The sequence below is a fragment of the Indicator indicator genome, chromosome 4 (genome assembly GCF_027791375.1).
Source record: "Indicator indicator isolate 239-I01 chromosome 4, UM_Iind_1.1, whole genome shotgun sequence".
NCBI classification, from domain to species: Eukaryota; Metazoa; Chordata; class Aves; order Piciformes; family Indicatoridae; genus Indicator; species Indicator indicator.
The window spans coordinates 33,706,999-33,720,505 of record NC_072013.1 but is presented as its reverse complement, the minus strand read 5'-3'; the positions used below and the strand labels follow the sequence as shown (position 1 = coordinate 33,720,505).

General features: G+C 45.2%; 1 protein-coding gene across 3 annotated transcripts in view; it reads right to left on the bottom strand.

The window, feature by feature from the left end:
* POLE2 (DNA polymerase epsilon 2, accessory subunit) overlaps positions 1 to 13,274 on the bottom strand; it is a 32,740-nt gene extending 19,466 nt beyond the window's left edge. For 2 of the 3 annotated variants that reach the window (XM_054400362.1, XM_054400363.1), the window contains exons 1-5: positions 13,207 to 13,274; positions 10,582 to 10,682; positions 8,858 to 8,933; positions 4,687 to 4,764; positions 2,964 to 3,057 (exon numbers count right to left, since the gene is read on the bottom strand). In XM_054400362.1, coding sequence (XP_054256337.1) covers positions 2,964 to 3,057; positions 4,687 to 4,764; positions 8,858 to 8,933; positions 10,582 to 10,682; positions 13,207 to 13,274 — 417 coding nt within the window. The remainder of the gene's footprint in view (positions 1 to 2,963; positions 3,058 to 4,686; positions 4,765 to 8,857; positions 8,934 to 10,581; positions 10,683 to 13,206) is intronic. The other variant, XM_054400364.1, reaches the window with a different exon arrangement.
* Positions 13,275 to 13,507: the final 233 nt, after the last annotated feature.

Here is a 13,507-nt window from a genome sequence, read left to right as displayed (position 1 = left end):
AATTCCTGGAGCATAATCAGTTCTTTTGAAAAGAATTTGTTTTAAGAAACAGATGATCAATATACTATACAATGTATATTATGTATACTATACAATATATATACAATATATACAATGTATATTATGTATACTATACAATGTATAACCATGTAACTTCAAAGCATTTCTAACGCTTCTAAAAAGTTATTTCTGACTACCTTAGAGGAACAGGTGAGAGAGAAAGGGGAATTAAACTGCATTAAGTGTTAACTATGAGGAGAAGAGCAGGGCTTGTCATACATCAGCACTTTCGGTTTTCAAGTAACAGGAGCAAATTACACAAAGAGAGACGCTGCAGAGAGCACAGTAGAAAGAAAATGCACTGCAGAAATTTTCACTCCTTTCACTGTTTTTCATGAGGTCTGACAGCCACCCCTTGGGACAAACCCATCACTACCAGCCCATGCCACACAGACAGTAATTCCTATCAGCTGCCCTTACCCACATGGAGACCTGAAGCTTCACTCGGGAGGTCTTAAAGGACTACAGATGACAACCAAACAAAAAACTTCTACCACAGAGAGTCTATGTGAAATCATCAGGCAATGATGTGCAACACCACAACACAGACTAGGAAAAGAAGGTTTCAGAATATAGGCCCCGTGGACACCTCCAGCTGTTCTTCATATAAGTCAACTGTTTTCATAGAATCACAGAACAGCTTGGATTGGAAGGGACCTTAAATATCATCTAGTTCCACCTTCCCTGCAGTCAGCAGGGATGTCTTCAATGAGATCAGGTTGCTCAAGACCCTCAAACATGACCTTGAACACTTCCAGGGAGGGGGCATCCACAACCTCTCTGGGCATCCTGAGCCAGTGCCTCCCCACCCTCACCATTAAGAATTTCCTCCTTATCTTTAATCACAATCCACCCTCCTTCAATTTGAAATCATTATCCAACATTCTATCACCACACCCCCAGTAAAGTCCTTCCCTAGCTATCCTGCAGATGCCCTTTAAGCACTAGCAGCATGCCGTAAGGTCTTCTCAGAGCCTTTTCTTCTCCAGTCTGAAGTTTTGTGCATGTGTGCTAATTCCATGAGATTTCACTAATCTTATCACTGTATGATCTAAATCTTACTCAGTTAACAGTTAACTGGTCTTCCAGGGCAGAAGATCACAAACTGTAGCACACGTTCTCCTAGTAGCAGCAAATTCCCTGCTGCTGTTGTTGCTGCTTCAGGGTGTCTTTTCCTGTGGCTGCAACTACCACATGGTTCAAAGGATCAGCAAGGTGGCACAGACAAAAAAGCTGTGGGGGGAGTAGAAGTAAGGAAAGAACAAGGCTGTGACCTTGTTCTGTGGGACACCTGATAGCAAGTGCTAAGGGGCTGACTCACAGATTCTGAAGGGACTGGAGCACCTCTGTGAGGGGGAAAGCCTGAGAGACTCAGGGCTGTTTAGCCTGGAGAAGAGCAGACTGGGAGGGGACCTGATCAATGCTCAGCAAGAGCTAAAGGATGGAGGCAAGAGGATGGGGCCAGACTCTTTTCAGTGGTGCCCAGTGACAGGACAAGGGGTAACAGGCACTTACTGGAACCCAGGAGGTTCCATCTGCAGATGAGGAGAACCATGTTTGGTGTGAGGTTGCTGGAGCCCTGGAGCAGGCTGCCCACAGGTTGTGGAGTTTACTTTTCTGGAGCAATTCCAAACCCACCCGGACATTGTGATCCTTGGGCAAGCTGCTGTGGTGACCCTGATTTAGTAATGAGATTTGACTGGATGATCTCCAGAGGTCCCTTCCAACACCTGCCCCTCTGATTCTGTGACTCTGGCTGTGTGCACAGCCTGGTTCAGAGCCACCTCCGACAGCAGCTGTGAGTACCCACAGCTACTGTCCCAGTGGTGCTGAGCAAGTCATGTTGGGAAATCCTGTTCTGAAGCTGCTCACAGCACAAAACAAGATGCAGATGCTACTAAGATGTGACAAGGGGTAGCTGGCTATCATTGGGCATTTTGAAAACTTGAAAACAAATAAATGAACTAAACCAGAACTGAACTTCCATGTGTGGCAGTTTAGGCTGGGTGCCCCCTGCCACTGCTACATGAGATACACCTCTGGTGTCCCAGGTGCCCACCCACAGGGGTAGACACAGGAAACGGCGTATTTCTACCCATAAATCCTGCGCCCTATAAAGCCATCTGCAGAGTCATCCTCTTCCTCTTTCTCCCCTCTCTGCCCCCGTGGGAGATGCTCTCTTATCGGGTAACGGTGGGGGAGTATCTCAGGCCCCTTAGGCCTGACTAGGCCTAATGCCAGGAGGAGAATGGAGAGGGGGGCAGTCTCAGACCTGGCCAGCCTGAGACTTGCCTAGCAGTGGGAGGGGGAAGAAAGAGCCCTGGGGGTTTGCATAGACCCTCAGGTGGGAGGAGGGAAGGATTGGAAGCCTCTGGGAATTATGTAAGGGACTCTGTATGCTTTGGGATATTCTTTGCCACTATGCTTTATAGTTTTTGTGTAGTTTCACCAATCACTTTTCCATTTAAACTTTCCATCACTCTCCAATCCGTTTGCATGTGTCATTCTTTTGTCATTTTCGGGGCAAGAGACGTTCTGGCTGGCCTCAAACCAGCACACCATGCTTAAAACAGAGGCTGAAAAAGAGTTTCTCAGGGCTTTGAGTCTGTATTAAGACAACAATGATAATTAAATGCAACACACAGCCAGACTACAGGAGGAAAAGAGAGCAAGAGACAGGTAAAAATACATAATCCCCCCCTTGGGACATGATGCTGAAATGAAGAAACACATGAATTCACCATGCTGCATGGTGACAGATGAGAAGACTGATAAACCTTAGCATAGATCCTACCCTTATTCAGATTTTATTTAAAGTGTAGCTCACAAAAGCACCTCAACACATCATAAATGCCATCATTTTGTTTATATATTTTGTTGAACAAAGCAGAACCCTTCATTACCTGTTGTAAGATGGAGTAGCGTTCACGAAACAGCTCTGCTTTATCTCTGGCACTTCCAAACAAATTTGGTACAGGCAAGTTGGTCATTGAGAGGCTGCAAGAAGTTTAACACAATCAAGATTTAAAAAGGTACATTCCCCACTGAAAAAAAAAAGAAACCTACTTCTTGATCTAAAAGTTATAGAAGGTTGCAAAAGCTATAACACTACTGTGTAATTTATTTACTCAGCAAGGAAGATTTCTGCAAGGGATGCCATGTTTCTGCATTTTGAAGGCTACATCCATCCAATTTCCCTCTAACTCAAAGTCCTCGAGATTTATCTTCCCACCTGAATGGAACTCTGCAGGAAGCAGGTTTCTGAAAACCAGTTATGTCTTTCAAGTGGCCATGAACAAGAGTATTTGCTTCCTCTTGGCTAGCAGATTATCGTCATGGGTTTCTCAGCTTCTGATGGCCTGGAAAGCTACAAAGTGGCATTGGAACTAAATTCCTACTGCAAACTCACAGATTGCTTTTGCTTTTGACAGAATCACAGAGTGGTTTGGGTTGGAAGGGGCCTTTCAAGGTCATCTAGTCCAAACTCCATTGCAGTCAGCAGGGACATCTGCAACTGGAACAGGTTGCTCAGAGCCCTTAACAACTTGACCTGGAATGGTTCCAGAAACAGGGCATCTACTACCTCTCAGGGGAATCTGGGGCAGGGTCTCACCAGTCTCAGTGTAAAAAATTTCTTCCTTCTCTCTAGTATGAACCTCCCCTCTGAGTTTAAAACCATCAACCCTTGTCTTATCACTACACTGCCTGATAAGAGTCCCTCCCCAACTTTCTTATAGAGTCCCATTTAGGTACTGAAAGGCCACCAGAAGGTCACCCTGAAGCCTCTCTTCTCCAAGTTGAACAGCCCCAACAGCCTGGCCTCATGGTATATCAGGGACCAAGGCTGGAAAATGAGTTGTATATTACATGAAGGCTGCTGCAACCCCTCACAACGAACAGCACTGTCCATTACTCAGATAACCCCACTTGAAGCTGTTTGAAAGCAAGGTTTCTTTTTAGCTCAGCTCTGGACTGCTCAGTGTCAAAATCTTTAGCTAGGAAAATATTTACAACCAATTCCTCCAATTCCTTGTTCCTGTTTCCAACCTCCAGAATCATCAGTTGTTCCTAGTTTTCCTTTTACAGCTTTTGTAGCTCTCCTTAGAGATTCCCCAGGGCTTCAGAGAGTTGCAAGCTACAGTCTAAAAAAATCAACACAGGCAACAGACAGACTAAATTGATTTTAAAAAAACTGAACAGCCAAATGTGAAAAAATAAAATTCAAATCTACATTTAGTAATGGAATGTCCTTAGATTTACTGTCTCTTTTATTCATTAGATGGCATAAACATGGTTGGACATATTACTATCTGATAAATATTAGAGTTTCAGAACTGTAACATCACAGGCAGCAGAGAAAACATGGCCACAGGGGATACAAGTTTCCATTTCAGTTTCATCCAACAGGACTAGGAGAATCCCAATGGCACATTTATTTATGAGCCAGCATTTATCAGAGTCTGAGTAGATCCTTAGAGACTAAGAAATAAAATTATCTCACTTTCTCACTCAGGCTTGAGATGAGAGAAGAGGAAAAAATTAGGAAACAGACTTTTAACCCTTAAGAAAAGAGGATTTTTTCCTTAAAGTAAGAAGTGGTTGAGACTTAAAATACATCACACATACGGTAGGAATTTCTTCCTTTCTGAGTTGTAAATAAAACGTGGGATGTCAAAGGCTCCAATAATGTTGAAAACATTTTCTCTGAAATAAAAAAAAATTTACAACATTAGATGAAGTGGATGAAACAGTAACAAAACATGCTGAATACATTTATATTTATTTTCTTCACCATCACCTGCATTATCATCATTTCTCACTCCACCTCTTCTAATTCACAAGAGGAAACTATTCAGAAGTTCATTTAGAAATGAGGGAGGGGAACATCTCCTTCCCTAACCATCCTCTGCTGTCTTTTTTGACCACAGAACAGCCTTGCCAGGATTAATATCTTAAAGAACAGCCATGCACAAATCTTCAGACTACTAATCAAGGTGGTACATCCCATTCTCTTTACTGGTTCAGCTCACTCCTCTGATGCCTCTCATTTCCCTCTTACTGTAGGTGGATCAAATTCATCAGAGTAGATAAAATTCTCCCATGAATCTTCACTAAGGCTTAGAATCATCCCATTGTTTTGGTCGGAAAAGACCTCTAAGATCATTGTGTTCAGTCATTAACCCAACACTAAACCCTGTCTCTCAGCACATCTCTGCAGCTTTTAAACACCTCCACAGATGGGGATTCAACTATCACAGTATCACAGTGTATCAGAGGCTGGAAGGGACCTCAAGAGATCATCAGGTCCAACCCCCCTGCCAGAGCAGGATCACTTAGGGTAGTCCACACAGGAATGCATCCATGTAGGTTTGGAAAGTCTCCAGAGAAGGAGACTCCACAACCCCCCTGGACAGCCTGTTCCAGTGCTCTGTCACCCTCACTGGAAAGAAGTTTCTCCTCATGTTGAGGTGAAATCTTCTATGTTCAAGTTTGAACCCATTGTTCCTTGTCTTATCACTGTGAACCACCCAAAAGAGCCTGGCCCCCTCCTTCTGACACCCACCCCTCAGACGTTTATACATATTGATGAGATCCCTCTCTCGGAGCCTGTTCCAGTGGTTGAGACACATTTCAGTGAAGAAGTTTCTTCTAATATCCAACCTAAACCTCCCTTGATGCAACTTGAGGCTATTCCCTTTCATCCTATCACTTGTATTGGGAGAAGAGACAAACTCTTCTTTGGCTCCAGCCTCCTTTCAGGAAGTTGTAGAGCCAGAAGGTTTCCCCTCAGCATCCTCTTCTCCAGGCTCAACAATCCCAGTTCCCTCAGCTGCTCTTCACAAAACCTGTTCTCTAGACCCTTCACCAGCTTTGTTGCCTTTCTCCAGTCCTGCTCTAGCACCTCAATGTCCTTCTCGGAGTGAGGGTCCCAAAAATGAACCCAGTATTTGAGGTGTGGGCTCACCAGTATGAAGTACAGGGGGACAATCACTTCTCTAGTCCTGCTAGTCACTCTGGTTTTGATCCAAGCCAGGATGCTGGTGGCCTTCTTGGCCACCTGGGCACACACTGGCTCATCTTCACCCAGCTGTCAACCAACACACCCCAGGTGTTGCCTTTTTCTACCAGACAGCTTCCAGCCACTCCACCCCAAGTCCTGAGCATTCATGGGGTTCTTCTGACCCGTGTGCAGGAGTTGAGTCGCATCTGGCCTTGTTGAATCTGTTGTTGTGCTTACAAACATAGGACAACCATCAGACACTGATGTAGGCTTTAGAGTGCATTTCATACAAAACTTTGACTTCGAGCTTTCTACAATATAATTCTAGAGGGCTGAACAAGTTGGCTCTGGGATCTGCAGAGCTTCTTCCTTCAGAACTGAGAATCTCTGCACCTAGATTTCTCTGCACTTCTGGAGCGAAAAAAATCGTGAAATATATAAAGCTACACCAAAATAGTCACACTCTGCCATCTGCATCACAAGGCTTCCAACAACAAGGAGAAAAGCATAAACTAAATTTGCTTCATGTTGAGAAGCTGTGGGATCACACTGTCTGTCATGCCAAGCAAACCATTTATTTTCATGCTTTGCATTATGATGTCAAAACACAATGTAAACACCAAAGGAAATGCATTCATCATCATCACCAAGTTCTCAGGAACTCACGTAATTGTTCTCTGCTTTGTTAGCAGAGAGGGGAAATCAATTATGGTTTTCAGCAAGCAGCCCTGATATAAAAAACCAGCAGAATCAAACACAGTGGAGGAAAGAATTTCCAAGTGCTTTCAGAAAAGAAATATGTGGTGAAAGGCACAAAAATAACCCTAGATAATTTTGATCTAGAGAAAAGGAAATAAAGACATGGACAGAGGGAGCAAGTTCTCTCTGCACTGTGACTTTTGGTTTGTTTTATTGTTTGATGTTCAACCTGTACCACAGAGAACCAAAGCATTTTAATTTCAGAATCACAGACTGGTTTGGGTTGGAAGGACCTTAAAGATCATCTATTTCCATGCTACTTGCACGGACAGGGACATCTTCTTCTAGACCAGGTTACTCAACATGGCTTTGCATCCAGCCTGGCTTTGAACACTTCCAGGGTTAGAGTCTCCACGAATTCTCTGAGCAATCTGTTCCAGTGCCTCATCATCCTCCTGGGGAAGAATTTCCTCCTAACATCTAATCTGAATCAAGCTTCTTCCAGTTTGAAGCCATCACCCCTTGTCCTGTCACTCCATGCCTTTTTAAAAAGTCCCTCTCCAGCTCTCCCATAGCCCCCTTCAGATACTGGAAGGCTGCTCTAAGGTCTCCCTGAAGCCTTCTCTTCTCCAGGCTGAACAATCCCAATCCTCTCAGTCTAGCCTCATGTGTCAGTGTGAACTGAAATTCCTCCCCCCCCACCGACAATAACCAGGCTAGCCCAGTCTGGAAGCAAATGAAGGCTGTATTTACAAGCAGAGTCTAAAATCTACAGTGAAATGCAATGAATATGTACAAATATACAAAATTCACAACATTTACAAATATATACAATCAACAGAAAAGCACAACCGATCTCCCTTTGCTTCCCCCCAAGGGGACCCTCCCAAAGGGGCCTCTCTCTCTCCCAGGAGCTTCCCCCTCAGACCCCCCTGGACAGAGAAGCAGAGTTAGTTAGAGCAGAAAGTTGTTAACTTAGCTGCCAAGGTCAGTGTGTTATCTTCAGCCAGAAGAGAAGAAGAAACAGCAGCCAGACAGCCCAGCAACTGCCCCCACTGCAGAATGCAGAATGTGCAGAGTGCCCACTTTGTTTTGGGTAGTAGTTCTTAAACATTTCTATCTATCCAATGGAAGTGTTTAGAACAATCAGTATTTTGCTTTCTTACACCCAATAGTGACTTATTTATACTCTTTCACTTTCTCTGTTTTGAACTTTGCAAGGAAAAATTAAAAAGACAGTTTCAAACCATCACACCTCACAACAGAGATGCTCCAGCCCTGTGATCATCATTGTGGCCCACCTCTGAACCCATTCTAACAGTTCCAAGTCCTTCTTGTGTTGGGCATTCTAGAGCTGCCCCCAGCACTGCAGGTGCAGTCTCAGCAGGGTGGAGCAGAGGGGCAGAATTCTCTCTATCCACCTGCTGCCCACACTGCTGGGGATCAGATCAAGACACTGCTGGGGATCAGATCAAGACACTGCTGCCTTCCAAGCTGTAAGTGCACATTGCTGGCTCATGTTGAGCTTCTCAATAAACAGCATCTCCAAGTCCTTCTCCTCAGCACTGCTCTCTATCCATTCTCTGTCCAGGCTGGATTTATGCTTGGAATTGCCCCAGCCTAGGTGCAGGACCTTGCATTTGGCTTTGCTGAACTTCTTGAGGTTAGCACTAGCCCACCTCTCAAGGTCCCTCTGAATGGTAGTGCTTCCCTCCAGCACACAGACCACACCTTGGTGCTGTTGGCAAACTTGCTGAAAGTGCCTTCATCCCACTGTCCACATCACCAACAAAGATGTTACCCAGAAAGAAACGTCATTTGCCACCTGTCTCCACTTAGACATCAAGCCATCAACCATGACTCTTTCAGTAACCATCAAGCCAATCTCAGCTTCACGTTTAAGAATCACCTGGAGGCTTACCCATGAGTAACAACTATTCTATGAAGGAACATTGCTAACCTTTAAAGAGCAGGAAGGCAAAAACACAAAGCAATTATGGCATGTGTAGCACTGCAGAAAACACCTGACATTTATTTCCCCAGAAGAAAGAAGGGTTTGAACACTTCTGAACCTTAAAGAAAATAACATCACCGTACATAGTTTCATCTGATGCTTGGCTGCATTCCTGGACAGCTGCTTCCACCATGGATTGTTCAATCATATTAGATGACACTTGAAAAGAAAATTGCAAAGGATGAAAAATTTAATATTCTAACCAGAAGGATACGTCTCAAGCTAAAAATAACCTCCACACAACCTGTGCCCATCATTAAGTCACTAAACATGGAGAATGAGACAATTCCAGTTTATGCAAAGCTGACAAATGAACTATATAAATGTGTAAGATCTGAGCTTTCATGCACCAGAGGTTAATTTTGTTCCAGAACATTAACCCACAGATTGCTGTCATAGAATCATAGAACTATAGAGGTTAGAAGAGGCCACTGAGAGCATCAAGTCCAACTGCTCACCCAGAGCTCACAATCCCACCACTGCTAAACCACTACCACTAAACCATGGCTGCCAACACCACATCCACATGTTTTTTAAATGCCTCCACAGATGACAACTCCACTGCCACCCTGGGCAGCCTGTTCCAATGCCTGAGCATTGGAATGCCTTTCTACAAAGAAATTTTTCCTCATGTCCAATCTGAACCTCCCCTGGCACAACTGGAGGCTGTTTCCTCTTGTCCCATCACTTGTTACATGTGAGAAGAGACTGACCCCCACCTGGCTGCAATCTCCTTTGAGGTAGAGAGCAATGAGGTTTCCCCTCAGCACCCTCTTCTGAAGACTAAACAACCTCAGTTTCCTCAGCCATTCCTCACACAACTTGTGTTCAAGGCACTTCACCAGCTTTGTTGCCTTCGATGGACATGGTCCAGTCCCTCAATGTCCTCCTTGGAGTGAAGGGCCCAAAACTGAACCCAGTACTCGAGATGTGGCCTCACCAGTGCCCAGTACAGGGGACAATCACTTCCCTGGTCCTGTTGGCCACACTATTCCTGATCCAGGCCAGCATGCTGTTGACCTTGATCACCTGTGCACATTTTCCAGGATTTTTCTGAATTGCACTTTTGGAATTAGTAATATATGGAAAGTGATGCATCCTCACACACCAAGCAGGCAGAATTTCTCCAAAGCTACAGTGCCCAAACTGTTACCAACATCTTCTGCCCAATGTTACTGTCGTGAAATCAGGTTGGATTAACAGAACATCAGCATCTGCCTTGTTGCTTCAGAGAACACCTGCCAGTGGTTAAACTCCATCCAATGTTCTCTTAAGTTACTATACTGAAGCACCTGCATCTCCTGCTCCACTTGGATGCGAGGTCAGTGATCTCTGACAAAGAGATGCAACTGTTTCCTTCCTGAACTCACAGGTAGGCTCCTCAGACTATAGCTGTCAACATCTCCAACCCTTTTCTGGACCTGAATAAGAAGTTAATTAATCTCTCATTATTTCTTCAGTTTATTTTGATACTTAAAATGCAAGTTTCAGATCCAAAGATGTCCATACAAACTCAGCCAGGCACTTTTAGCAACTGGCATTGAAAAATTTAATTCTTCTTAGAAAAGTCAAGAGGTACTAGGCTGCCAAAATGAGCATAATTTAAATGGCAAAATTATACTATTTTATGCTGACACCACAAACCTCAGCATTTAACAAAACAAAATGTCAACAAACATATTTGTCTTGATCAGCCCAGCAGACTGGAATGACACCTTGCTACATATGCTGCCAGTAGCTTTGTCTTTGTCTAAATAAAGTGCAAAATAAACTCAGCAAGCTTGAGAAAATAGAATTGTTTACTCACAACGCTGTTTTTCAACGGCATCAATGACATTTTCGATTGCATTGTCAAGTTCTGCTTCACTGATGGACTGGAGAGCTTCGGTGAGATACTTCAGAGCATCCCTAATTCCAATGAAGAAAGACAACTCAGAAAGCAATTAATATTTAATAGAGTTTATATAAACTATGGCAATTTGGGCAGATGTGCACATAATCCCTAAACAGTTTGTGATGAAAAGAGCAGAATTAATTAGTACCACACTAGCCGAAGAAAAATAAACCATCAGGATTGAAAGTACTGAGGATAAAAAGCAGACACAGAGAACCTCATCTTCTTACAGTCACATGACTAAGCCAACCAGGAATCCAATAAGCCAAGTCTTGAGTATTTCTTGTAAGGAAGATTCCACTGCTTCAATAGTCAATCTATTCCAAAGTTTAATTGTTCTTACAGTCAAGATTTTATTTTAAGCTTGTGCCCATTGCCTCTTACACTGTAACTGTGCATCCTTCAAAAGAAAGTGCATTTCTTTTCTTTATAACCACCCTTTAGGAAGACTGAGATTAGATCCTCTTGAATCTTCCCTTCCTTAAGGCTCAATAAGCCCAAATCATTTGCATTTTTTTCCACGTCAAGTCTACCAAGCCTCTAATCACGGAATCACAGAATGGTTTGTGTTGGAAGAGACCTTTTGAAATTCATTTAGTCCAACTCCCTGCAGTCAGCAGGGACATCTGCAACTAGAGCAGGCTCATCCAACCTGATCTGGAACGGGTCCAGGGATGGGGCATCTACCATCTCTCTGGGCAACCTGGGCCAGTGTTTTACCACCCTCAGCATAAACAAAAGCCTGTCCCCAGCTTTCTGATCAGCCCCTTTAAGCACAGAAAGGGCACCAGAATGTCTCCCTGGAGCTTTCTCTTCTCCAGGCTTAACAACCCCAGCTCTCTCAAACTGTCCTCATGGCAGAGGTATTCCAGACCTCAGATCATTTTTGTGGCCTACTTTGGACCCACCCCAACAGGTTAATGTCTTTCTTGTGTGGATGACCCCAGAACCGGGATCATTTTCATGGTCCTCCAGAAGATTGTCTCCATTTTTAATGATACTCTTGAACAGAGCAGACTACAACTGGACAAGTAGGATTTCTCCTCTTGCAATCGTGCTTACCGTCTCTCATCCATTTTCTGTGCACTGGCTCCTTCTGACCAATCCCCAGTAGGCACACTGAGCAAACACAGCTCCTTGTGCTTGCCTTACACATCACAAGCTCAAGGCCATGACCACCTTAACAGCAGCACCCACTCCACTTTATCAGTATCTCTGAGATTGGATTTATTTTAAATAACACAAGAATTTTAAACCTGCTTCTTCCCTCATCCTTAGACTCCAGTCTCCCACTATAAGATAACAATTTTCTTATTAATGGCATCCACTGGCCAATCAAGACTGACATTTTAGTTAACAGCCTGACCTTCAAAATGTCTCAGTTTATTTAACTGTGGGAGTCAGGAGCTCTGAACTTGGGACTCCTCACTAATGAAATTGCCAGGACACTGTTCAAAATAATCACATCCCAAACAAAATGGAACTAATATTAACACATGAACTTGAAAAATATGAGCAATGGGAGCCCCAGGCACTCTGACAAATCTTGACACCTTCCACTGCAAGCAGAAATCACTTTTCTTTGACCTTGCAATCTCTAATACACGTTATTATGTACCTTTGGAAATACTATTTCTGCCTCTACTAAGAGTTGTTGAATATAGAACTGGCATTTGCAACTTGGAAAGAGATCCCAGAGTTGTCAGGGACAGAAGCAGACCAAAGAAAAATCCAACAAAACATCCAGCAACATCATGAGAGAGGGTATCAAGGGAGAGGCAAGGGTAGGCCTTTCATGCTACTTAAATCCATGGCAGATGCTGCAGTGGGTCAGGTCACAGAATCACAGTGGTAGGTGTTGGAAGGAACCTCTGGAGATCATCCAGTCCAACCCCTCTGCTAAAGCAGGGGCACCCACAGCAGGTTGCCAAGAATCACAGCAGCCTGCTCCAGGGCTCTGCTACCCTCATACCAAAGAGGCTTCTCCTCCTGTTGAGATGGAACCTTCTCGGTTCCAGTTTGTGACCACTACCACTTGTCCAGTCACTGGGCACCACTGAAAAGAGTCGGGCTCCCCCTCTTGCACCCTCTTGCACTTCAGCTCTTACTGAGCATTGGTCAGATCCCCTCTGGGGCGGCTCTTCTCCAGGCGAAACAGCCCCTGGACCCTCAGCCTTTTCTCCTCACAGAGAGGCTCCAGGCCACTCAGCATCATCATACGCGAAGATGAATAGATAGGGGCCCACAGGAGTAGGACAAGCAAAGCGTGGGAGGAAAGATTCCAAAGGTCTCAGTGGGAGAGGCAAGGAAGAGGAGAAAAAGACATCACCACCTCCCCGAGGAAGCGATGCGGGGATGCAGACATGACATAACCAAATCCCACAACGAGGAATAAGCCCCGAGAGCAGGAGGTGCCCTTGGGGAAGGTATGCAAGTCCAACCCTGCGCCAGGCGGAGTGGGTACCAGCGCAGGGCCCGAGCTGGGCCGCTTGTCCCGGAGGATCCGCCGCCTCCCGCCCCTCTCCCGGCTCTACTCACGGCCGCAGCAGGAGCCCGCGCAGGCGGAATGCGGAGCCCACCCGGCGCCGTAGCCGCTCCGGCTCCATGACGGCACGTTGGCGCCAAAACTCTCGGCACCGCCCCCCTCCCTCACTGCCTCACCGCCCTGGCCCTGCCCCGAGGCGGGCGGAGGCTCCGGGCCGGCGCCGCCCGTGGATTGCCTGGGCGCTGTGTGGGGAAGCGTGAGGCCGAGGAGCTGCAGGTTGGGAGCGCGGCCCGGCTGATCCCCCACGCTGCGGGGTGTGCTGTGTGCCTGCGGGAGTCAGACGCATCTCCGGGC